This window comes from Phascolarctos cinereus, unplaced genomic scaffold, assembly GCF_003287225.1.
Source record: "Phascolarctos cinereus isolate Bilbo 61053 unplaced genomic scaffold, phaCin_HiC Scaffold_3;HRSCAF=262, whole genome shotgun sequence".
NCBI classification, from domain to species: Eukaryota; Metazoa; Chordata; class Mammalia; order Diprotodontia; family Phascolarctidae; genus Phascolarctos; species Phascolarctos cinereus.
Window position 1 is genome coordinate 170,900,705 of NW_027555736.1, and position 26,175 is coordinate 170,926,879.

The following is a 26,175-nucleotide window of genomic DNA, read 5'->3' on the forward strand; positions in this document are numbered from 1 at the left end:
ATCCCAGGAGTGGGGAACCTTCTGCGTCCAGCCTACATGTGGCCCCCTAGGTCCACAAGTACAGCCCTTTGCCTGAATCCAAATTTCACAGAACAAATCCTTTTACTAAGGGGATACTATCCTCTTGCATAAAAAGCATCATTGTAGCTACCTTCCCCAGGGGGAAAAAAAAGCATCCTCTGGAAATATTTATCCTTTGGAAATGTGACAGGACTCAACAGAAAATGGTAGACAGCAACTATAATAACAATAAACCCCACCTACTTCAGAACTTTCCCTATAATGCTCTGATAACCCAGGTCATTACCCACAATTTACACCCTGCCATTCTAGCTAAAAGCCAGAGGTGGGCACTTTCCTACTATATCTTTTAGTTTAGAGGCCCAAGGAGCAGTGGGTTATTTATGCAAAAATTAGGCAAGTTAGGTAGAGCTCACCTGCAGGACTGGTAGCCGGAGAGCCACAGGAGGTTCTGGTGCTGATCTACCAACACTCTGGCCTGAGGGAGCAGAAAAGACCTGTCAGGAATTCTTAACTGCTGTGGGCCCCAGTGGCAGGGAAACAAAGGCAGGCATAAGGGGTTGGCTTATAACTAAAGGGGAGATGATGAGCTACACATGTCTTTCATAAGGCTGGGCTCTGAGATTTAGGTTCAATTAAGTAGAAAGTGCTTAGAGATGGAAGGATGGTTAAGAAAGACGAAGAGATGGTAGTTGTCCAAGAGAGGTACATACAGATGACTTTTTGGTTTCAGAATTCATCATCCCTGAAAATAAGCTCCTTCCTAGCTTGCTGACAACAACCAAATGCAGTAGTTTCCACTATGGTAACTGAATATTTTGGCCCAACGTGAATTAGGAGAAGATTAGGGTAAATACTACCCATGTAAAACTACCAAAAAATTTCAATTTATTGGTCCTTTTTTTTTTTTAAATTCAGTATGGGCCAGCGTGTGAGAAATTTGTTATAAAGTTGCTCATCCACCAGTGCATTGTATGTTTCTATCTTGAAGCTAAAACATAAGAGTAAAGAGATTATGTTGTCTCAATAGTATCAGATATCCATTCTCTTTCCCTTGGCCTTAATATAAAATGTCTCAGGACCTCTCCCCACCCCTGCTTACTTTCACTAGTGAGCAGAGACAAATTAGTAGTCAGTAGTGTGACAACATTTCTTACGTTGGCTTCTTGAGGTTTAGTTTGGGTTCACATTTTAACCATTATGACCCATAAAAATAATACTTTTTTCCCTTCTTGGCTCCTAAGGTTATTTAAAATAAGTTATTTCCAAAAAGACCGTTTTCCATTTAAATTTTGTTACATCAAAATGCCAAAAAGCATGTTTTTGGCTAGGGAAAGTGCTGGAAATATGAATTGAAATTTTAAACCACTCCCTTGGGAATATAATTCCACTTACTTGAGCGGCTGGGTGTGAGACTCGTATTCCCACCAATACCATCTAGATAAGGCCTGACAGAGGAAATCCCTGGTCCTGAGGAAGCAGAGAGAGCCCTAAAGGAGAATGGGTGAGTAAGGAGCTGTCAGTAGAGAGAATGAAATATCAAATTTTATGTATGCTGCAGTACATATATTTCAGACCAATTTGCACAGCCAAAATTACCCATAGCAAGGAAAAATACCCTGTGCTCCCAGTTTATGGTATTTAAAATCAAATTGTCTAGGCAATGGCATCTAAATAGTGTGGCTATGAAGGTCAGCTTTGGTAGCGGGAGAGTGGGTAGCAAGCAGATAAGATTCAGTAGTGAAAATTTGAGAGAGCAATCTTTGCTTCTAAGAGAAGCACAATGTGGAAAGAAGAACACCCAAAAGGCCACAGACTTAGAGCTAGAAGGGACTTTAAAGGTCATCTGGTCCAATCTGCTCATTTTATAGTGGAAGAAACAAACTCATAGACATTAAATGAGTTGCTCATGGTCACTTAGTGGCAGAGCCAGGACTAGGACCCACAGCCTCTGACTCTAAATCCAGGACTTTGTGTACTGCATGATGGATGGATGGTTAGCAGACTATAATTAAGGCAGCCATCAGGTCCCAAAGTGAAGGGGACATATTGCAACTCACCAATAAGACAGGCTATTAGTAGAAGCTGGTGAAGGAGTATCTGAAAAGCATAAAAAAGAGCAATTAAGATAATCAATGAACTGGAAAGATTCAGATATAATGGTGATAGGGGAGACAGAATTGAGGGCTGCCACTGAAAGAAAAGCAAGTTAAGGGCATGAGGAAATAATGCCTCACCCCCTCATGATCAGTCCATACACTGGCAATCAAAGCATCTACTTCATATATCAGGATATGTCATTATTGTCTTGGTGTTACCCTTGACAAGTTGTGCCTCATGAAAATACTGAAGAAGAAACAGAACACACTAAAAAATTATAATTATTTAATATATTATTACAATAATAAGTTTCTATGTCCTAAATACAGTCATTCCCCAAATGACTCTGTCCTCACATAAGGAAATCAGGAGTTATCTAGGTCAATCTATATGAGAACCATAATCTAATTCAATCCAACAAGCATTTATTAAACTGCAATGGGTAAAGCACTGTGCTAGGTGCTGAAGATTCAAAGATAAAATTAAAAAGTGTCCCTGTCCTCAAGCAGTCTACATATAACATGTAAACAGGCAAGTGAAAGTGAAAATAAGTGACTGTGGCAGGCACTGTGCTAAGTCTTTTTATAAATATTATTTCAGTGACTCACTGCCAAAAGGATACAGTTACATGGATGATTCCTGGTGCATCTTGTGTACCACATCTAACCATAAAGTCTTTAATGAAGGAAAGGAAAAGGTTGCTAAACAGCTTAGGAACCAGAGATTATAACAATGGAGTTAGGTCAGAAATATCCATTAGATGAACATTTCTCAATGCTAGCATTAAAACTCAGTGCTAGTATAAAGACTTCTTTTAAAAACCAAAGGAAACATATGGTGCCTGGCTGTTAAGACTCTGAAACAAGCAATGAATCTGTCAGACCTAAATCAATCTAGCCATAAAATAAAAAAGAAATAAGTTACAGAGATGAGTAAAATTTTGGAAAACTTAAAAAAAATATTATTTCATTTTGTCCTCATAATCCTGTGAGGTAGAAGCTATTATTATCCTCATTTTACATTTAGAGAAACTGGGGTTAAGTGACTTGCTCAGGGTCGCACAGCTACTACGTGACAATTAAAAGTAGTAAATGTCTGAGGTTGGATCTGAACTTAGATCTTCCCGATTCCAGGCCCAGTACTCTATCCACTATTCTACCAGCTGCCTCTATAAATATATACATGATAACTTGAGGAAGATGGAGAGAACACTAACAAGTAAGGGGATCAGAAAAGGCTTCTTGAAGAAGATGGCACATAAGTAAGTCTTTGTTGTTGTTGTTGTTGCTTTGAGGCAGTTGGGGTTGTGACTTGCCCAGGGTCACACAGCTAGTAAGTGTCAAGTGTCTAGTCTGAGACCGGATTTGAACCCAGTTTCCCCTGACTCCAGGGCCAATGCTCTATCCACTGTGCCATCTAGCTGCCCCCATATGCAAAGTCTTAAAGAAGGCTAGGGGTTCTAAAAGGTAGAGGTGAAGAAGTTCATTCTAGGTAAAAATACAGAAATGAAAGATGGAGTACTTATTTGGGGAACAGTAACTAAACCAGTTTGGCTGAAACATAGAGTTCATAAAAAGGGGACTGATATTTATGAGTGGGGAGGGAGATGAGTTCCATTTTGGACAAACCTGTTGAGTCTAAAGGATAAAGGATATCTAGTTGGTTAGGTCCAACAAGAAATTAGTAACTTGGGTCTGGAGCTGAGGAAATGGATTCAGGCCTGAGAGCCACCTTCACAGAAACAGATCATTTAATCCACGATAACTAATAACATCAACAGAGAGGGTATAGAGAGAAAAAAGAAGAGGGTCCAGGACAGAGCCTTGGGGGAATCACCCATAGTTAAGAACATGGAAGAAGGACATGGATGAAGATGCAACATAGGAGATGCTGGTCAGACAGATGGAAGAGAACCAAATCAACTCCATTTTGCATTTTCATCAATACTCTGTACAGCTGTTGGAATTAAGTCTTGTTTTCCTGTAAATTATATAATTTCAGGGAAGTCATTATTGTGCCACTAACTTTTACAGGATGTAGATGGGTGCAATCAATCAGAATCCCCAAACTCTGTAAAGTCCCTAAATCTAAAAATAGTAATGCTTTATAAAGTAACTGTATTTTACTATAAAAAAGCCTTGTAAATTTCTCTTCAGGATCCTTGTGCCTGCTGAGGGGCCCTGGACCCAATTTGTTCTGCCATTACATGCTTTGCTAATAAATCACATAGCTCAGACTTTGTTTCCTCTGTTACTATAAAATTGCTTGCAGCTGTAACAGTGTCACAAAAAACCCAGGAAGCAGAGGGTATGCAGGAGGAATTCCACCCACAATATTCCTGACAAGTGGTCATCCAGTCTCTGCTAGAAGACCTCCAATAGGGGCTGAGGGAAAACAGTATACTAGTGCATTGTCAGTGAAGCTGAGGAATTGGTCTGACCATTCTATAAAGCAATTTAAAACTATGCCCAGAAAGTTAACAAACTGTACACACTCTTTAACCCAAATATATCATTACTAGGCCTATATCTCAAAGAAATTTTTAAAAGAGAAAAAGAATATATATGTACAAAAATATTTATGGCAGTTCTTTTCATGGTAGCCAAAAAATGGAAATTAAAGGGCTGTCCTATTGGGGAATGGCTGAATAAAGTGTGTCATATGAATATAATGCAAATTATATTTATAATGGAAATTATTTTGCCACAAGAAATGATGGACAGTTTCAGAGGATATTGGTAAGGCCTCTATGAACTGATGCAAAGCACAGTGAGTAGAACTACCAGAACAAAGTATACAATGATAACATTATAGAGAAAAAATGACTTTGAAAGATTTTAGCACTCTGGTCAATGTAACAATAGGTCAGAAGTAGAAAAGATTGAAGATAAAACACACCCTGACAGAGAAGTGATGAACTTAAAATGTTGAAAGAAAAACACATATATGGTTAATATGGGAATTTGTTTTGCTGAACTGCGTAACTATGTATTGAAGGATTTTTTCCAGTTTTTTTTTTTAATTTGCTAAATGGGGAGGGGGACCTAGTTGAAGGCAGAGATTAATATATATGCATATGTATATGCATATATATATATATATATATATATATATATACACACATGTATATCTATACTTGAAAATAAAAAAAAACTTGAAAAATAAAAATAAACTGTTTTTTAAAGACTTCAAACAATGGGGAACCCACTACCTCTGGGGCACTCTATGCTGCTTTTGGATAGCTCAAATTGTTTAGAAGTTTTTCCTCACATAGTCTAAATCTGCCTTTCAGCAACTTTCATCCTGTTTCTAGCTCTGTCCCCTGAGGCCAAGCAGGACAACACTGGCTGTCTTCCATGAAATAGCTCTTCAAATACTTGAAGACGACTATCACGACCCGACTAAATCTCTTCTTCTAAACATCTATAGTTCATTTAAACAATCCTCATTTGAAATTGCCTCTAGTCTTCTCATCTTGTTGACTGCCCTGCTCTAATCACTCTCAAATTTCGTAGTATCTTTTCTAAACTTTCCTAAACTGTGGTACCCAGAAAGGAACATAAAATTCCAAATTTCATCTGACTAGGCTAGAGCATAACAGGAATATCACCTCCCTTTTTTCAGGACATTCATTATGTCTTTCTTAATGAAGTCTTAGGTTACATTAGCCTTTTTGGCTGCCAAATCACACTTCTGACTCCCAGATCTTTTCATATAAACTATGGTCTAACCATGCCTCTCTTATACTCTACTTTTGTAGTTTGTTAATTCAACAAACATTTATTAAGCACTTAATATGGGCAAAGTATTGGTAGATTTAAAAAAAAGATAGGTAAAACATCATTCCTGTCCCCTCAGAACTTATAGTCTATTTATTTATTTGTTTGTTTGTTTGTTTGTTTATTTATTTATTTTTAGGCAATTGGAGTTAAGTGACTTGCCCAGGGTCACACAGCTAGTAATTGTCAAGTGTTTGGTCTGAGGCTGGATCTGAACTCAGGTCCTCCTGACTTCAGGGCCAGTGCTCTATCCACTGTACCACATAGCTACCCCTAGAACTTACAGTCTAAACAGCAATACACATAACTAGAATACACAATGTTATATGATAAATACATAACAGATTTTTAAAACAAAATTACATGTGAAGTCTGAGGAGACAGGGTTGTTATTGATGAGGAATCAGGAAGACTTAATTAAAAATATGACATTTTAGTTGGGTTTTGAAGGATGGGTAGGAATTTAATAAGGAAAGAGAGGAAGGAGAGCATTCTAGGAATAGGGAATAGCCAGATCAAAAGCAGCAAGCTAGGAAAGGAAAAAAGAAATGCATTGTGCATTTGGATTCAGAAATCAGACTAGTTTAACTAGAGTGCTGAAGGTGATGTTATAAGATAAAACGAGAAAGGAAAGGTGGCATCAGATTGTATAGTCAGTCAACAAACATTTATTAAGGTCTACTACTATGTACCAGGCACTGTGCTAAGTACTGGGAATACAAAGAAAGACCAAAAACAAAATTCCTGCCCTCAAGAAGTATATATTCTAGTGGAGAAGAAAACATGTAAATAACCAAGTACATACAACACATACACAGAGACAGAGAGAGACAGAGAGAGAGAGAGAGAAACTAAAGGTAATCTGAAAAGAGAAGGCATCAGCAACTGAGAGCACCAGGAAAATCCTCCTGCAAAAGGAGAGATTTAAGCTGAATCTTAAAGGAAGCCAGGAAAATTGAAAGGCAGAAGTTAGGGGACAGAGTATTCTAGGAATGAGGGACAGTCAATCCAAAGGCATGGAAACTGCAGATGGAGTGATATGCTAAAAAAACTGCAAGTAGGCCACCCTAAAGGTGAGGCAGAGGGTTTGTAACTTTACCCCAGAGGCAATAGGGAGCACCTCTGAGGGTTTCTGAGCAGAGAAATAACATGATCAAGTATATACATAAGAAAACTTATTTTGAAGACTACAAGTCATTCCCCAATTGATAAATGGTCAAAGGATACAAACAGGTAGTTTTCAGATGAAGAAATTAAAGCTATCTATAGTCATATGAAAAAATGCTCTAAATCACTATTGATTAGAGAAATGCAAATCAAAACAACTCTGAGGAACCAACCACATCACACCTATCAGATTGGCCAACATGACAAAACAGGAAAATGATAAATGTTGGAGAAGATATGGGAAAATTGGAACACTAATCCATTGTTGGTGGAGTCGTGAACTGATCCAACCATTCTGCAGAGCAATTTGGAACTATGCCCAAAAGGCTATAAAATTGTGCATACCCTCTGATCCAGCAATACCACTACTAGGTCCCAAAGAGATCATCAAAAAAGGAAAAGGAGCCACATGTACAAAAATATTTATAGCAGCTCTTTTTGTGGTAGAAAAGAATTGGAAATTGAGGGGATGTCTATAAATTGGGGAATGGCTGAACAAGGTGTGGTATATAAATGTAATGGAATACTATTGTTCCACAAGAAATGGTGAACAAGTGGATTTCAGAAAAACCTGGAAAGCCTTGCATGAATTGATGCTGAGTGAAATGAACAGAACCAGGAAAACAGTGTATACAGTAACAGCCACATTGTGTAATGACTAACTTTGATAGACTTATCTCTTAGCAATGCAAGGATCTAAGACAATTCCAAAAGACTCATGATATGATAGTATCATGATGATACTATCCACATCCAGAGAAAGAACCATGGAGACTGAATGCAAATCAAAGCATACTATCTTCTCTTTTTTTTTTTTCTTTTTTTTTTTTTCTCGTGTTTTTTCCCTTTTGTTCTGTTTCTTCTTTCACAACATGACTAATATGGAAATATGTTTAATATGATTGTACATGTATATCTTATGTCAGATTGCATGCTGTCTTAGGGAGGGGGGAAAATTTAGAGAAAATAAGTGAATGTTGAAGACTAAAAATAAATTTATTAATTAAAAAAATAAAACTGATAAGAAAATCTAAATAAGAAAGCTTATTTTGGTCACAGTATGAAGGATACAGCATAATGGTATGATTTAGTAGATAGTCCACTTTTAAATCAGGAAGACCTGGAATCACATCTAACACAAATCAGCCAGGTTGCCTTAGGCAAGTTATAACCTTTCAGTGCCACAAGCAATACCCTTAGACTATAAATTGCAGAACAGTTGATGATCCACATTTTCTCACCGGGAGTTCCTTATACCAATGAAATCACAAGGCTAGATGAGAAAAATGAAGGATAGAGTGGAATGTGGGCAGAGTGGCAGTAGGAAGACCCAAGGAGGCTATTACTTCAATTGAGATTATGCTATGTTACTGATAGAGACAATATAGAGTGAGAGATGTTGATAGTGTAACTGACAGGATTTGGTAGATGACTCTATATGAGAGGTGAGAAAGAGGAAAGAGTTCCTCTTAACTTTTGGACAATCCCAAGGTTTTGAAGATTAGGTATATAGTATTAGAAGATTTGGGGGAAGCTAGGTGGTATAGTAAACAGAATGCCACTCCTGGAGCCAGGAAGACCTCAGTCCAAATCTGGCCTCAGACACTTACTAGCTGTGTGACCCTAGGCAAGTCACTTAACCCTGTTTGCCTCAGTTTCCTCATCAGTAAAATGAGCCCAAGAAAGAAATGGCAAACCACTGCAGTATCTTTGCCAAGAAAACCCCAAATAGGGTCACAAAGAGTTGGACACAACTGAAAACAACTGAACAACAACTGAATTAGCAGATTTAAGAAGAAGGTAATGTTTGGTTTCAAATATTTTGGTTTGCTGTACCAATGGAATATAACAGGTAAAAATGTTCTGAAAGCAGCCAGAGGTATGGATTTGAAGGTTATCTGCAAATGTTGAAGCTTTGAAAGTAGTTGAAGCTCTAGAAATGAATAAGAGATAGAGAGAGAGAAAGAGAGAGAGAAAGTGGACCATGGACAATATCCACACTGAGAGACTGAGATAAGGATAAAGCAGCCAGTAAAGCAGACAGAAAGAAGTGTGAGAACCAAGAATATTGTTTCTCAAGTGAAGAAAATAGACAGTGTGCAATGAGCAACTTTATAAAAAGCAGCAGAAAGGTCAAGGAGAATGAGGAATGCAAAAACTCCACTGGTTTGGTCTTTTGTTACTTTGAGAAAACAGTTTCAACAGAACAGTTAAGGGCAAGAGCCAGGCTGCAAAGAGTTGAGCAGACAATGGGAAGTGAGGAAACTGAGCTCCAGGTATTAACAACTTTTTAAATAAAGTAAGCAGTGAAAGAGTGGAGAGATATGGGATAGTAGTTATTTGAGTTAGAAGGGTCAATGGATGGATTTTTTAGTTTTGGGAAAACCAGAGCATTTTTACAGACACATAAGAAGAGGCCAAAAAAGAAGGAGACTGAAGAAGAATAGCGGTACCTCTTCTTGTGTGATAGAGAGAAGGAGGAGAGTGGTAATGATGCTCAGAAATTCTGAGGAATGGAGGGGATGCAGTGAGCTCACATCATCAGGCTTCAATTTTTTCATTCAAATAGGAAGCTAGGTAAATCTATAAGTGAAGGGTAGGAATGAGATTAGGGGAAAGAGGAGAGAAGAGGTTGACACAAATATAGAACTTTACATTATACTTCATCTTATATGATTTGGTAAATCATTGTAGCCTGTCAAGACTTTTTTGGTACCTGATTTTATCATCCAATATGTTCACTATCCCTTTATCTTATCTTCAAATTTGAGAAGCATTTCATCTCTCTCTTCTTCTGAGTCACTGGTAAAAATGTTAAACAACACAGACTGAGAACAGATCCCTGAGATACTTTAACAGAGACCTTCCTTCAGCTTTGCATTTATCCATTAATGACAACAACTTGGATGTGGCCAGTCAACCAGTTTCAAATTCAACTATCATAATGCTAAAGTAAATCTCTCCATCTTGTCCACAAGGTAAGCATAAGAGGCTCTGTCCATAGAAGTGGAAGAATAGCCTTTAACTATACCAGTTAGAGTAGGCCATTAATATATGCCGTTTTCTCCAACAGTATTTATTTAAGTATTCTAGCTATATTTTTATTTTTCTGTGCCTCGATTTGCTCTATGACAGAGAGATAATATACATCTGGGATGAATGGTTAAACACAAAGGACCATTCAACTATACTAACAAAAGACTTTTGGTTAGAAATTCAATAGGAAAGGTCATAGAGAAGTATTCCTCTTCTATATAAACCCCAGTAAAAATCTGAAAAGGACCCCAGAAAGACCAAGGATAAAGAAGACTAAAAAGAAGCAGCAGTAAGTTCCTCATCCAGGACAGACAAAAAGATGACTAGAAGTCAGGTAGAAGGATTTTACCAGATTTGTTGTTTAGTCATTTTCAGTTGTGTCCAACTCTTTATGACTACTTTTGGGGTTTTCTTGGCAAAGATAATTGAGTGGTTTGCTATTTCCTTCTTCAGTTCATTTTACAGATAAGGAAACTGAAGCAAACAGAGCTAAATGACTTGCCCAGGGTTTAAGTGTCTGAGGTAGGATTTGAACTTGGGTCCTTGTAACACCAGGCCTGGCACTCCATCTACTGTGCCACCTAGCTGCCCCAGGAAGGATTTTACCAGGAAGACTAGCCTAAAGCTGAGTGAGATGAGGAAAGGAGCCAAGCCAAGGAATATAGTATGAGCTCTTACAAATAGATGTAAAGCCAGCCAGCACTCTAAATAAGAGAATCTCAAGCCAGTATACTAGTAGTTATGGACTGGAAAACAGATCTTGACCTTCTCTTAGCAGAACAGAAGCAGAGATAGAACTAGACCCATATATTTCTGTGCAGAGAGACAAGACCCTATCATGTCTGGGAACCGAAAACTGGGAGTCACAGCAGGCAGGAAGGCCAATTTAGCAGCTGAGTACTATCTTCGGAGCATATGTGTAGACTTGAGACTAACATATCTCCAATATCCCACAAGGGCCGATCACAGACAAAACAAGGGACAGAACCCACTCACAATTAGGGATTATGCAAAGAGAAGAAGACAAAACTCAATACAGGCCATAAAGACACTGATATGAAGGCCAGGGATTGAGGGTAGGCCTTATCTCAGCCACTCCATTTGGATGGGTAGCAGCAGGGATATCCAGGGCAGACAGACAAAAGGACTTGTGGACTTTGGCTGGCATTCTGGGGTAAGGAGTATAGCAAGCCCAAGGCAGTATATCAAGCAAAGAGTAAGTTGAGAAGCAAGTTGCAGTGGTGTAGGTCAGATCCCAGGAGCTGAGCAGGGTCTCAGCTCCAACTTCTAGCCCAGTCTAAAGCCTGCAAAGGGCAGGAATCTCAGACCAAAGGGGAGCCTGCAGTTCTGTGACTCTGAACCAGCAGAGATTCCCACCTGGCTTATAGTGGCTGAGTCCAACAGCAGTGTACAATTACTCAGAACCAAACCCAGGTTAGGAACTTCAAGAGTTCAGACCAGGGGACTATGAAATAGACTTTGTCCTGGATCAGACCACTTTGAGAACACTGAAAAGTTTGCAGGTGCCCAGCCTAAGCTATCCCTGGGAGCCTGAAATAACACAAAATTCAATACCTCAAGAAAGCAGTAACAAAACAATACAGATCTTTCCCTAAGTACACAGCCCTAATACCAAGTCTCAATTCAGGAAATAGGTTGGAAGAATGAGCAAACAAAAAAGAATTCTACTACAAAAAGCTATTATGGTGACAAGGACACTCAAGACACAAACCCAGAAGGAGAGAATGATTCCAAAACATCTATAATCAAAGCCTTAGAAAAATACATACTTTGGGCACAAATTCAACTAGAATTCCTGGAAGAACTGAAGCAAGAGCTTAAAAAAAGGTCAAAGAAAGGTTTTGGGTTTTTTTTTCTACAAATGAAATGAGAGTAATTGAGGGGGAAAAAATAGGAAAAGAAATGACAGTTATGGAAGAAAAAAGTGGTAAGAGTTAATTAACATCTTAGCACAAGAGGTACAAAACTCAAGCCAAACTCCTTGAAAAATTAGAATGGATGAAATAGAAGCCAATTATCCATAAGACAACAAGAAAGATTAAAACAGTCAAAACACCACCCCCCAATAGAACAAAATGTAAGATATCTCATAGCAAAAACAACTGACCTGAAAAACAGATCGAGGAAAAAAGAAGTTCAGAATTATGGGACTACCTTAAAGCCATGACTTAAAAAAGAGCCTATACTTCATATTTTAAGAAAACTATGCAGACACCTTAGAACCAGGGGGCAAAGTGGAAATAGAAAGGATCCACTGGTCCACTTCCTAAATGAAACTTCAAAATGAAAATGCCCAAGAATATTATAGCCAAAATTTGGAGCTTACAAATCAAAGAAAAAAAATACTGCAAGCAGCACCCCACCTCACCCCACCACTGCAAAAAAAAAAAAAAAGAATTCAAGTACCAAGGGGCCAAAAGGATCAGCCACATTCGAAAGAACTAATGATATTCCAGAAGGCAAAGATATAGGTTTATATTCAAAAATAACCTATCCAAAAAAACTGAGCATAAGGCTACAGAGGAAAAGAATGGACCTTTAATGAAAATTAAGGACTTCCAAGCATTTCTAATGAAAAGATCATACAAGTTTTGAAGTTCAAATACAAGAGTTAAGAAAAACATGAAGGTAAACTTGAGTGAACAATCATAAGAGACAGAACAAGGATAAACTGCTTACATTTAAATATGAGGAAATGAGACATATGTCCCCTCTGAACCCTATAATCTTCAGGGGTCACAGAGGGAGATTAATCAAGGAGAGGGCCTGGGGGTGGTTTCTGTTATGCTTTGATGATCTTAAAAGAAGAATGGAAAGAAAGAGAATAGAAAAGGAATACACTGTGGGGGGGGAAGGTAGAGGGAGGGGAGCCTGAGGAGGGCAGGGCAGGGAAGGAAAGTTAAAGAAAATTATCTTATATAATCAAGGTATGGAAGTAGACTTCTATACAAACAACAAGGAGGGGCATACCTGAACCTTTCTCTCATCTGAACTTGTAAAAGGAAGGGAAGAATATATACACATTTAAGTACAGAAATAAATTGCAATCAACAAGAAAACAGACATATTTGTAACAGGGATTTTGTTCTTCTTTCATTCTCAACTATGGGAGTGTGGGGAGGAAAAAAGCAGACAATGTCAGTGTGAGAGGAAGAGAAAGCCAATTTCTGATGATTAAAATATGTACATGTATATGTGCAAAAATGTGTGTGTGTGTGTGTATGTGTATAAACATATACATATGAAAAACTCAAACTCTGAGGTTCTACCTCAAACCCATCAAAGTAGCCAAAATGTACTGCCCACCCCAAAGAATAATGACAATTATTGGAGGGGGGCTGTGGAAGGACAGGCACACTAATATACTACAAACTGGTCTAACCATTCTGAAAAGCAATTTGGAACTATTTCCAAAATGCATATAACTGGGTATACCTTTCTACCTGATGATACCACAAGTAGGCTTATACTACAAAGACATCAAAGAAAGAGGTAAAGGATTCATAGGTTCAAAAATATTGATGGTAGCACTTTTTGTTGTAGCAAAGAAATGGAAACAAAGTAGGGGGAATGAATGGCTGAACAAAACACAGTATGTAAATATTGTGCCCTTATTAAAAAGGAAAGCAGATTTTGTGCCCTAATTAAAAAGGTAAGGGGCAGAATCAGAGAAACCTAAAAGAATTTGTATAAACTGATACAAGGTGAATTGAGGCAAGGAGAATAATTCACAAAAAGACTACAACATTGTAAAACTAAATAAATAAATGTGAATGACTTAAGAACTATGATAAAAGTCATGACCAATTACACCTCCAGAAAACTGATGATGAATCATGCTTCTCACCTTTTGACAGAATGAAAAATGCATTTTCAGACACAGCAAATGTGTTGATTTGTTTTCTGTAAATATACTTATTCATAACAAGGGAGAGATTTAATGTTTCTTTTTTTTAGGAGAGGGAAGAGTAAAGATGGAGACAGTGATAGTGATGCTAAAAAAATTAAGAAAATAGTGCCAATGAATTGTTTTTTAAAAAAAAATAAACAGGAAAGCAAAAGAAGTTTAGAAGGGGATACAGAAAGGAAGAGTAATATTGAAACTAACATGTGAAATTTAAACCATATTTTTAAAAAAACAACAACCCATACTGGATATGGGGGGGGGGGGGAATGGGACTCAACTGTGTATAAAAGAAATTCACAGTTTCATATAAAAATAATTATTACTAGCAACAACTACATTTCTTAGAAGGGGACAGCAAAAGAATAAATGGGGAAGGGAAAATATGTCTTTCCTGAAACTGACCCCTAGGGAAACATCTGTGGCATTGTAAATTTGCCTGTAGTAAAAGAAAGGCTAATCCCACTGATAGGTGTTCTTTGAGGATGGGCTAATGTCCTGGAAAATAGACTGACTATATGTTTAATCCTATCCTACCCTATCAGTAGTGATGAGAAGCAGACATGATAACTCATATCCTTTTGCTAATGTAGTGTTTCAGAGTTTTCTGGTTAACAATGGGACACCAACAAGCCCCTCATTCTCTGTCCTTTGCTGCCATCTCCTGGTTGCTATTTCAAGTGTGGCTACCTAAGGTAAAAAAAGGTGTTCAGTAATTCTACTAGGAACAAATGTGGGTTTTCTTTGCTATTGCCCAGCTACTTTCCTTTTCTTGCCTGAAAACACAAATCGCTTTTCTTTGAAAACTTGGAGTTTATTCCTGGAAAACTGAAGAAAGATGCTCTACTGTAAGGGGGTTTGGGAGGGTATACATAATTCTGCACAGTGCATTTGTGTGTGGTGGGCTCTTTTACTCTCACCAGCATAAGATTCCCTGGGAGTATTTCTTCCCTGCAGGCCTCTGTTCCCCTGCTGGAAAAAATCACAAACACCAGCTAAGCAAATATATTGTACCAGTTCTTGGGCTTTCATGTCTCCCACCTTTATTTGAATAAACTGCTTCTCTTCCAGGGGGACTATCTCTAGTCCAAGGGACCCCAGGCCCTATTGTTCCTGGGGAAATCGAAATGGGCACTGTTGATCCAGATCTTGAATTAAACACTCTCACCTCCTTAATCTCATTTATCACAGGATTTTAGAACTGGGAGGATATTTTAGGGACAATCTAGTCCAATACCTTCATTTTACAGGTGAGTAAACCCAAAGAGGGGGAGTCAGAATTCTGGCTCTGCTACTGCCCATGTAACCACGGGCACCCTCAGAATTCTTCTGACTTCAAATCCAGTACTCTTTGCCTACGACTAAATACACCCCCAGGCCCCTCACTTTAATCAGCCTGTAACATCAGATCTTTATTACCAAAGGAAAACAGGGTTTGAGGATACTATGCCAAGAATGTACATCTAAACTTAAATGAGGCTGTGCTACTTAACATATCCTCCATCTTCTGTGTTTCCTTCAGTGGTAGAACCTCTCTTCAAGGAGAGGAAATGAAGATTACTCACCTGACCAAAGCTACCAAAGCCAGGTACTCTGTATGGAATGGATTCCAAGGAAGAAGATCGACTAAAAGAGGCAATATTAAAGCTTTTTGTAGCTGTGAAATACACACACACCTTACCTTTTTAATTTTAACCCACAGCATACTTTTGTGATCCTTTTACCTTCCCTCCACCCATCAGTTATTAGTATTACTCTGAGCCCAACCCTTCAACTCACCTGACCACCTGGTTGCTGTTCTGGGAACTGGGTCGTGGAGTAACTGAAAGAAAAGCAACTGTGGAGAGGTTGTAATCGTAAAGGCTCCCAGCCCTGTGCTTTCTTGTCTAGCTTGGGCACTATATATATATATGAAATAATCCTAGTTGTGAGCCTAATGTATCTACCAATACCTCTTTTTCTTTCTCACCTACATATAAAATGTGTGAATCCTAAGTGTGGCTTTTCAGATGAAACTGCCTTCCTCTTGGAGAAATCTAACTTCACTTAGAATGCTGTTCAATTTCAAAATGGACATGAAAAATATGTTTATTCACCTCACCTGTCTGGAGAAGTAACAATCTGCTATCTACCTGATTGTGATGGGGAAGTGATGCCTACTGGCCGGGGTGTGGTAGACCTGCAGAAAAGAAAAAGAGAGACAGAGAAAGAGAGAGAGCAAGGAATTGCTATTTCTCCACACAGAAATAAGTGATACAGAGGACTACATAGAGCAGAGCAGATAAAGAACAGCAACTTTCCTGCCTACAAATTGTTCAGGAGTTAGAGATATGCTTATTTAACTGTCTAAGGTGTCAAAAGATGCAGGGCAAATTCCTTTTCTCCAGGTGAGATCCCCTTTCTTTCCAACTGCCTAGGTAAGGTGTAACAATTTCCCTAGTATTTATAAGGAAGAAAATCCAAGCAAGTCATAGAATTCTTAGATGTTTCATCCCAGGTTTCTTACTCTTTGTTTTTGTTTTTTTTGTGAGACAATCGGGGTTAAGTGACTTGCCCAGGGTCACACAGCTAGTAAGTGTCAAGTGTCTGAGACCAGATTTAAACGCTGGTCCTTCTGATTCCAGGGCCAGTGCTCTACCCACTGCATCAACTAGCCGCCCCTAGGTTTGTTACTCTTCCCTTCCCACATTTGTCTCCAAAGACCCCTTCCCAGAGGACTAAAACCAAAAACCATCACAGACCCATTACTTGCTTTTCTTAATGTGTGCATGAGTTGTTAGGAGATAATAAAGAACATAAATTTCAAAGGAAAGCAGGTATGTGTCTGTGAAACTGACCTGCTTCCTTGGCATCGGCTAGGAGACTCCTGAAAGGAAGAATGTAGAGATGAGGAAGGTTTTATTTAGACCATGAGCCCTCAGCCAGTAGGTTAGGATATACCAGAGGGTCTCTTTAAATACATACATACATACGTGTGTGTATGTGCATGCATGTGTGTGTGTTAGAGATATCACACACATATTACATACATACATATATATTATATATATATATATATAATATATATATATATATATGTAAATAGCCCCGGATTTTCCCCTATATTATTCTCCCTTTCCCTTCCTGAAAGCCATCCCTTTAAACAAATAATTTTTTTAAAAAGGAAAAGAGGAAGAAAAGAAAACTGTAGCTTCCTACAGTTAATCAACACATTTAAAATAAGTAATGTTGCATGTAATATTTCACACCAGAGGACTACGGTTCCCTCTCCCTCCCACAACAACCTCTGCAAAGAAGCAGAGTGAAGTACCACTTTTTCTTTACAATATTACAACATTCATTTTTTACTGTTTTGTGGTCTATTTACATTGTTGCAGTCATGTATATTGTCTTCCTGGTTCTGCTTAACTTCATGTCAGTTCACGTAAGTCTTTCTATTCTTCTCTACATTCCTCACACTGTTTCTTATAGCTCAGTAATATTTCATTGCATGCATGTACTATTTGTTCAGCCATTCCCCAATCAATGGGTATATACTTTGCATCCAGTTCATTATTACCACACAAAGTTCTGCTACAAATATTTTGGTGTATGTGAAGCCATTTTCTTTTTTTGTCAATAACTTCCTCGGGATGTATGCCTAGCACTGGAATCTCTGAGTCATTTTAACCATTTTACTTGTATAGCTCCAAATCTACCAGAAGACTTTACAGCTTTACCTGGTAAGAGTGCCAATCCAATAGCCAATGACAGTTCCTTCTCATTGGTTTGCCAAAACTCCCAAGAAAAGTACCCTTTTTTCCACCCTTCTTAGGAATTTAGCCATCAGCATTTATTTCAATTCTCCACCCTCCTCTATTTACCTTTCCTTGGGACTTTGTCAGCACCCATTCTCTGTTCATAGATTTGACTATCAGGATCCATATCCACCTCTAGTAATTTATAGGCCTCAGAGAAATGAAAAATATTTCCTCCCAACAAAAGTGGGGATCTCTGTTGAAAACTGACGTAGGTTTAAAAATGGAGAAGGGTCCCTTTAGAGACAGCTGAGATAAAGGAAGATGGCAGAGGTACACACATTACTCAATGTTAAAAACTCTGAAGAAGAGAAAGATTAAATAGACTATGGTGTTATGGAAAAAGCACTAGGTTGGGAGTTAAGAGGCCTGAGATCTAGTTCCAGATCTTCCACTAACAAGCTGTATGACTTTGATAAGGTCTTTATCAATCTGAGTTTCTTCATCTGTAAAATTAAGAATTTGGAAGGGATTCTCTCTGATGGTCCCTTTCAATGCTAAAATTATTTTATTCTATGGAGAAAAAAATTATCAGATGAAACTACAAAGATATACTCATGAAGAAGGAAGAGAATGAGAGAGAAGGGTCCTGAGCATTCTTTTAGGTTGCTTAATGAAATCTTACAACTACATAAAGAATCCAACAAATGTACAGAAAAAGCTGAGAGAAAAGTTGGTCGTGAAGTTGGTGGGTTTCACTCACCTTCAGGATGGCCAGGAATTTCTTCAGCTCCCCATTTTCCTTCCTTAGGACTACTAGCTCCCTAAGATGGTAATATTCAGCTTTAAGGGACAATGAAATGGAAGTCTGAATATGTACATCCCTTTGATTAAGATCTCCCTTGACCAACCCACCAAACAGAGTAGAGGTGTGAACAGTTATGACGATGATTATTAATATTTAATAGTATTTATTGAAAGTCCCTCAGGTACACTGTACTATACTATATGTTGCTCAGGTGGTCTTTCTTAGTTCCATGAGCTATCAATTAGACAATTATAGTAGAATTAGGGAGACAAAATAGATGACCACTTACCTGTTGTGCTCTTTAAATATGTTTTATTGTTGCTTCTTTTTTAAAAAAAACGTATTACTGTCATTTCCCAAGGAAACTACCACCTCCACCCCAGCATCCTCTTTCATAGACAAAAAATTACAATTAAGTAAACTACAGTGACACATTGATGATGTCTGATAGTATGTGCCTCATTGTGCACCTATAGTCTAACTTCTTCAAGGGCAAAGAAGCATATCTGATCACTAGTCCTCTGGAGTCAATATAACATTATACTGATATGATTTCTGATGGCTTTTATTGTCATTTTTCTTTATGTTACTGTGATCATTGTGTGTATGATTATTTTGGTTATGCTTTACTCTGAATCAGTTCATGCATATTTTCTTATTCATCTGAATTCTTTATTCATCATTTCTTTTTTTTGGTGGGGGGGAGAAAGGGGCTGGGCAATGGCCGAGTCACACAGCTAGTAAGTGTCAAGTGTCTGAGGCCGGATTTGAACTCAGGTTCTCCTGACTCCACAGCCGGTGCTCTGTCCTCCATGACACCTAGCTGCCCCTGCTCATCATTTCTTATGATGCAATGATATCCCATTGCTTTCATATACAACAGGTTTTTCAACCATTCCCCAGTTGGTGGGTACCTACTGCATAGGATCATGGAATCACTGCTGGAAGGGACCTTAGAAGTCATTTAGTCCATCTCATTCATTTTAGTCCATCTCATTCATTTTACAAAAGAGGTCACTAAGGCCCAGGGAAGCTAAGTAATTTGCCCTAGGTGACATAAATAATAAGTGGCAGAGGTCAAAGGAAGAGGGAAAGTCAGTCAACAAATATTTATTAAGCATCTACTATTTGAACCCGGGTCCTCTGACTCAGAGCCAGTACTTTTTTCACTATACCATGCTGCCTCACTAAACTGTTTCTTCTAAGGGTTTTTTGCTACCATAAAAGTGTTGCTATAAATAATTTGGTATATATGTGATCTTTCCCATATACACCACCACTCAATGCCCATAACTTCCATTCTACCTCAGCCATATACAAAGATGGTCATACCCTTGATTTTTACATCATCCACAAATGCACCACCTCCATGTTCAAAAATTCCAAAATTCCTTTATCTGACCACAATCTACCAACTTTTCACCTCTCCCTATGCTTTCCCTTACCAACACTACTCTTCTTCCATACCATAACCTCCAGTTCCTTCACCCTTCTGTTCTCTCCCAGGCCATTTCCCCTGCACTAGCCACACTCTTCTATTTTCTCCATCTTGACCCCTTGGAGAACCAGGTCAACTCTACACTGTCCTCTTCTCTGGAGTCCTTGGCCCCCTTATCATAGCTCCAATAGTATCCTGCCAAGCCTCAGCTTTGGGTGACTCCCACCTTCACTCCTAATACATGTACTATTGAATTTAGGTAGAGAAATCAGGCAACTGTTGACTGTGTCCACTATCAATTTATGCTACACAACCTCACCTGGGCTCTCACAGACACTGGGCAAATCCTTCTACACCTCCTTTATCAACTCACTATCCCACTCTCCATAGAGGCTCTTCTAAACCTTTTCATTCTTCCTCAAATGTCCCATGTCTTCCCTTCCCTCCACCTTCTCAGCTGAGAACTTTGCCTATTTTACAGAAAAAACTGAGGCCATTAGCTGACAGCTCCTTCTTCTCCCCTTTTCCTCACTGCATTCAGATGCCTTCTGCTACCATTTCCTACTTTACCCTTGTCACCCAACCAAGGCCCAAGGCTCCACCTGCAAAAGCCACACCATCCTATCTCATCTTCTCCAACAAACTCCTCCCTCTGCCATCTTCACTCTATTACTTATCTTCAATCTCTCCCTGTTTATTCGCTCCTTTCCTACTGACTAGAAAGACGCCCATGTCTCTTCCATTCTCAAAAAACCCTCACTTGATCCTTCTATTTCCTCTATCATTCTATATCTCTTCTGCCCTTTGTGAAAAGGCCATCTGCAATAGGTGCCTCCATTTTCTCTCCTCTCACGCTCTTCTTAACCCCCTACAATATGGCTTCTGACCTTAACATTCCACTAAAACTGCTCTCCCCAAAGTTACCAATGGTCTCCTCATTGCCAAATCCAACAGTCTTCTCAGTCCTCATTCTTCTTCTCTGTAGCCTCAGATACTGTTGATTACTGTCTTCTCTTGATACTCTAGGATTTTAGGATACCACTGCCCCCCTGGTTCTCCTCCTACCTATCAGACTAATCCTTTTCAGTCTTCTTTTCTGGATTCTCATCCAGATCAGACCCTCTAACCATTAGTATCCCATAGAGTTCTGTCGTGAGACCTCTTCTCTTCTCCCACTATACTACTTCCCTTGCTAATGTCACCAGCTCCCATAAATTTAATTACCATCTTTATACTGATAATTTTCAAATCTACCTATCCTGCCCTAACCTCTCTGCTGAGCTCCAATCTCATATCTCCAACTTCCTTTCAGATATCTAGAATTGAATTCTAGTAAATATCTTAAGCTTGACATGTCCAAAACTGAACTCCTTATCTTCTCTAAACCCTCCCCACCTCTTAACTTCCTCATTACTGTTGAGGGCGCCATCATCCTCCCAGTCTTTCAGACTTACAACCCAGGTGTCATCCTAGACTCCTCACTATCTCTTACCCCCCTCTTCCATATTCAATCTTGCCAAGAAATATCAATTTCATCTTCGTAATATCTCTCAGGTATGCCTCCTTTTCCCCTATGATACTGCCACCACCCTAGTACAAGCCTTCATGAACTCAAATTGGACTATTGCAATAGTCTGCTGGTAGGTATGCTCACCTCAAGTCTCTCTCTGCTCTAATCTATTCTTCATTCAGTTGTCAAAATGATTTTCCTAGAGTGCAGGTCTGAACATATTACTCCTCTACTCAGTAAACTCCGATGGCTTCCTATCACCTCCAGGATCAAATATAAAACCCTCTGTTTGGTATTGAAAGCCCTTTATAACATAGCCTCCCTCCCCTACATTTCCAGTTTTCTTATACCTTATTCCCTGCCATGTACTTTTCATCCAGTGATGCTGGTCTTGCTCTTCCATAAATAAGACACTACATCTCTCAGTTCCAGGCATTTTCTCTGTCCCCCATACCTAGAATGCTTTCTTTCTTTATCTCCCCCCTACTGGCCTCTCTAGCTTTCTTTAAGTCCCATTTTCTACAAGAAGCCTTTCCCAAACCCTCAATTCCAGTGCTTTCCTTTAATTTTCTTTTGTTCCTGTATATAGCTTGTTTGTATGCATTTGTTTGCTTATTGTTTCTCCCATTAGATTGTGGGTTATTTGAGGATAGAGACTGGCTTTGCCTTTTTTTTTTTGTTCCCCCAGTGCTTGGCACAGTGCCTAGCAAATAGTAGATACTTAAATATTTATTAACTAGCTTTTCTTCTGCCTTTGAGTTCTGCCACATATTACATATGTGAAGCTTGGGCAAGTTATTTCCTTGAGCCTTTCTTTCCTTATTTGAAAAATGAAGGAGTTAGACTCCACTGGCCTCTGCAGCCCCTTGCAGCTCTGGATCTATCACCCTAGAAGTGTTATCTCTGGGTCAAAGGGCATAAATAGAATCGTTTTTCTAGCATTGTTCCTAGATGTTTTCCAAAATGTTTGGATAAATTCACAACTCTATCAACACTATATTAGTATGCCTGTTTTTTCACAGTGCTTCCAACATTGATTATTTCAGTATTTTACTATCAATTTGCTGAGTGTGAGATAACACCTCAGAGTTGCTTTTTTTATATTTCTCTTATTTTAGTGATGGAGAGTATTTTTAAAATATGGTTGTTGATCATTTCTATTTCTTCTGAAAACTATTCATATCCTTTGACCACGTCTCTCTTGGGGGAATAACTCTTGGTCTTTATACAGATATATTAGCATCCATTACCTATGTATGTTGGAAATCAGACCTTTATCAGAGATTTGATGCAAAGTTATTTTTTTCCCTAGTCAATAGTTTCTCTCTGTGTTCTAATTTTATTTATTTTGTTCACACAACTGCTTTGTTTCACTATGAGTTTTCCCTAAAACCAAGTATCTAAGAGTTACCTTCTTCCCTTCTCCTATGTTTTTAATGTGACCTTTTTGTGTTGGTTAGAGTCACATCTATTTGGAGCTTATTTTGGCATATACTGCAAGATACTGATTTAAACTCAATTTCTGACAAATTGCTTTCTAGTTACCAAAAGTTCTGGTTGAATAGCAAGTCCTTCCTCCAGCAGTTTCTGACCTTGGATTTAGCAAGCATTGGGTTAGGGTTGTCAATTACTTACTTGCTCATCTAGTATATGTTATAATTTCATGGGCCTTCTCTCTCCCTACCCCTCTCCAACCCAGATAAATTAGTCTCTGTTAAAACATAAAAATGTCTGGGAAAAGAGACTGAGTATTATCAGATATTTATATGTGTAAAAAATTCATGTGCTTTTAGAAGTTATAGGTTTTGGTAGAGGTGAATGAGGAGAGCTAAAGGAAAGGAAACACTAAAGAGGAAAAAAAGTATAAGGAAATATAAGGTAGGAATAATAAAGATTCTTTGCCTACTTCACAACTACCCTGAGTGTCAACCTTGGTAATGAGAATACCTTCTCTAAAAGGAAAATTACTAAAGTAACCTGGGACACTTTTGAGAGGTCTGGGGAAGGTCACTTACTTGTCCTGACTGGCCACTGTCCGTTGGGCCTCCTGCATGGCGGCTTCTGACTTAGAAAGTCTCTGTTTATAAAAAGTGATAAGCAGATCTGTCTGTTTTTTCTGGAAACTCCAAACCTGCTAGGGGTAAAAAGCCCTAGTCAGGTTCCAATATAGACCATTTTTTTAACAGCTCACCAACTCATATTCAATATCTAATCATTCAGAGTCCCATGAACTAGAATAATTCAAGAAGCTAGAAAGTTGAAGATTGGGGATAAAACATGACACCATTCACTTTCAGGATGCTAAGGCCAAATATTGATGCAGCTGAATAGCCTGGTAAAAATCTAACCTAATTACCTGAGAGGGCTATCTATAGCAATAGTGTTCTAATAAGCCCAACACCATTGTGAGAATACATAAGGGAACACAAAACTGGTTTCTTATTTTGTTTGGTCCTCCTGCCTTAAATCGCTTCCTAATCTAATTCATCCTCCATTCAGGTGTCAAGCTGCTCTTCCTAAAGAGTAAATCTTACTATGATATCCCCCCATTCAATAAATCCCAGGGGCTCCCTATTATCCCCAGGTAATATAAACAAAGGATTATATACACATCTATTTTTTAAATTAATTTATTTTTAGTTTTCAATATTCACTTCCATAAGATTGGAAGTTCTAAATGTGAGTTCTAAATTTTCTCCCCATTCCTCTCCTCCCCCCTCCCCAAGATGGCATGCAATCTGGTATAGGCTCTACATATATATTCATATTAATTTTCACATTAGTTATGTTGTAAAGAAGAATCAGACCCAATGGGAGGAATCATGAGAAAGAAGAAACAAATGAAAAAAAAGAGAGAGAGAGGGAGAGAGAGAGCAAATACTATGTTTCAACCTGCATTCAGACTCCACAGTTCTTTTTCTGAATGTGGATAGCATTTTTCCATCATGAGTCTTTTGGAGTTGTCTTAGATCCTTGCATTGCTGAGAAGGGCTAAGTCTATCAAAGTTAGTCATCAAACAATGCTGCTGTTACTGTGTACAATGTTCTCCTGGTTCTGCTCATTTCACTCAGCATCAGTTCATATAAGTCTTTCCAGGTTTTTCTGAAGTCTCCCTGCTCATCATCTCTTATAGCACAATAGTATTCCATTACATTCATACACCACAACTTGTTCAGCCATTCCCCAACTGATGGCATCCCCTCAATTTCCATGACACCATAAAAAGAACTGCTATAAATATTTTTGTACATGTGGGCCCTTTCCCATTTTTATGATCTCTTTGGGATCCAGACCTATAAGTAGATATTACTGGGTCAAAGGATATGCACATTTTTATAGCCCTTTGGGCATAGTTCCAAATTGTTCTCTAGAATGGTTGGATCAGTTCAGAACTCCACCAACAATGCATTAGTGCTCCAATTTTTCCACATCTTCTCCAACATTTATCATTTACCTGTTTTGTCATATTGGCCAATCTGATAGGTGTAATGTGGTACCTCAGAGTTGTTTTGATTTGTATTTCTCTAATCCATAACGATTTAGAGCATTTTTTATGTGACCATGGAGAGCTTTAATTTCTCCCTCTGAAAACTGCCTATTCATATCCTCTGACCACTTATCAACTGGGGCAAAGACCTTTTCAAGCCCCTCAACCTCTTTGATTTTTCTGTGGTTTTCAATATTGTGGATCATGTCTTCCTCTTGGATGCTTTCTCTTCCTGTGCCTTCTATGACCAATAACTCTCAATTTTCCTCCTACCTGGCCGATTGTCCCTTTTTAGTCTCCTTTGCTGGTTCATCTTCTTCAGACAAAATAGATTTTATTGTCCCCAAGACTCTCTGCTGGGATTTCTTCTCCTCTAATATCTCACTTGGTGAATGCATCGTCTCCATGGGTTTAAATTAAAACTTTTACACAGATAATTATCATGTTTTTATCTAGCCCTAATCTCTCTTCTGAACTCAAATTTCCTATCTCCAACTACCTAATGAACACCTCAACTTGGATGTCAAACTAATACCTCAAACTCAACATGTTCCAAATTGAATTCATCTCCCCCAACTCAAATTTTCCTTTCCTTCCAAATGTTCCCATTTCTATTTTTTTCCCATCACTCAAGTTCAAAACTGTGTAATAATCTTTGATTCTTCTTTCTCTTTAATCCTTCATATCCAATTAGCTGTCAAATTCTGCCCACTCTGCCATATAGGATTATAGATTTAGAGCTGCAAAGGACCACAGAGATCCCACAGTACAACATTTCACTTCATGGATGAGAAAACTTGAGGCTCAGAGAAGTTAAATGACTTGCCCAAATCACACTGAGAATGTTCTAGAACCGATGAAACTAACTGCTGCAATACATTCCATAAAGGCTAGGCTCCATAGGGCTACGACCTATTCATAATGTATATAAATATGAGGTATAACAGTAGGTCATAACAGCTATATTTCACTAGGCCATAACAGATATATAAATACTAGCTTTGATTCAAAATCCAGCATTATTTCCACTGTACCAAATTGACTTTTAAAACTTTCACCTTTTCCACATCTCTATTTATCCCTTTCTCTCTGTTCAAGCTGTCTTACTTCTTGTTAAGGCCTTCACCGGCTCTAACCAAGAGTACTGGAATATCCTCTTAACTGTT

At 38.4% G+C, this 26,175-nt stretch overlaps 1 protein-coding gene across 1 annotated transcript in view; it reads right to left on the reverse strand.

Annotated features, from left to right (window-relative positions):
• RNF212B (ring finger protein 212B) overlaps window positions 1-26,175 on the reverse strand; it is a 71,681-nt gene that overhangs the window by 1,303 nt on the left and 44,203 nt on the right. Inside the window, exons 5-14 of the mRNA XM_020983904.2 lie at window positions 23,537-23,655; window positions 18,529-18,589; window positions 16,866-16,894; window positions 16,161-16,207; window positions 15,808-15,850; window positions 15,594-15,654; window positions 14,949-15,000; window positions 2,082-2,121; window positions 1,417-1,511; window positions 438-499 (exon numbers count right to left, since the gene is read on the reverse strand). Of these exons, the coding sequence (XP_020839563.1) occupies window positions 438-499; window positions 1,417-1,511; window positions 2,082-2,121; window positions 14,949-15,000; window positions 15,594-15,654; window positions 15,808-15,850; window positions 16,161-16,207; window positions 16,866-16,894; window positions 18,529-18,589; window positions 23,537-23,655 (609 nt within the window). The remainder of the gene's footprint in view (window positions 1-437; window positions 500-1,416; window positions 1,512-2,081; window positions 2,122-14,948; window positions 15,001-15,593; window positions 15,655-15,807; window positions 15,851-16,160; window positions 16,208-16,865; window positions 16,895-18,528; window positions 18,590-23,536; window positions 23,656-26,175) is intronic.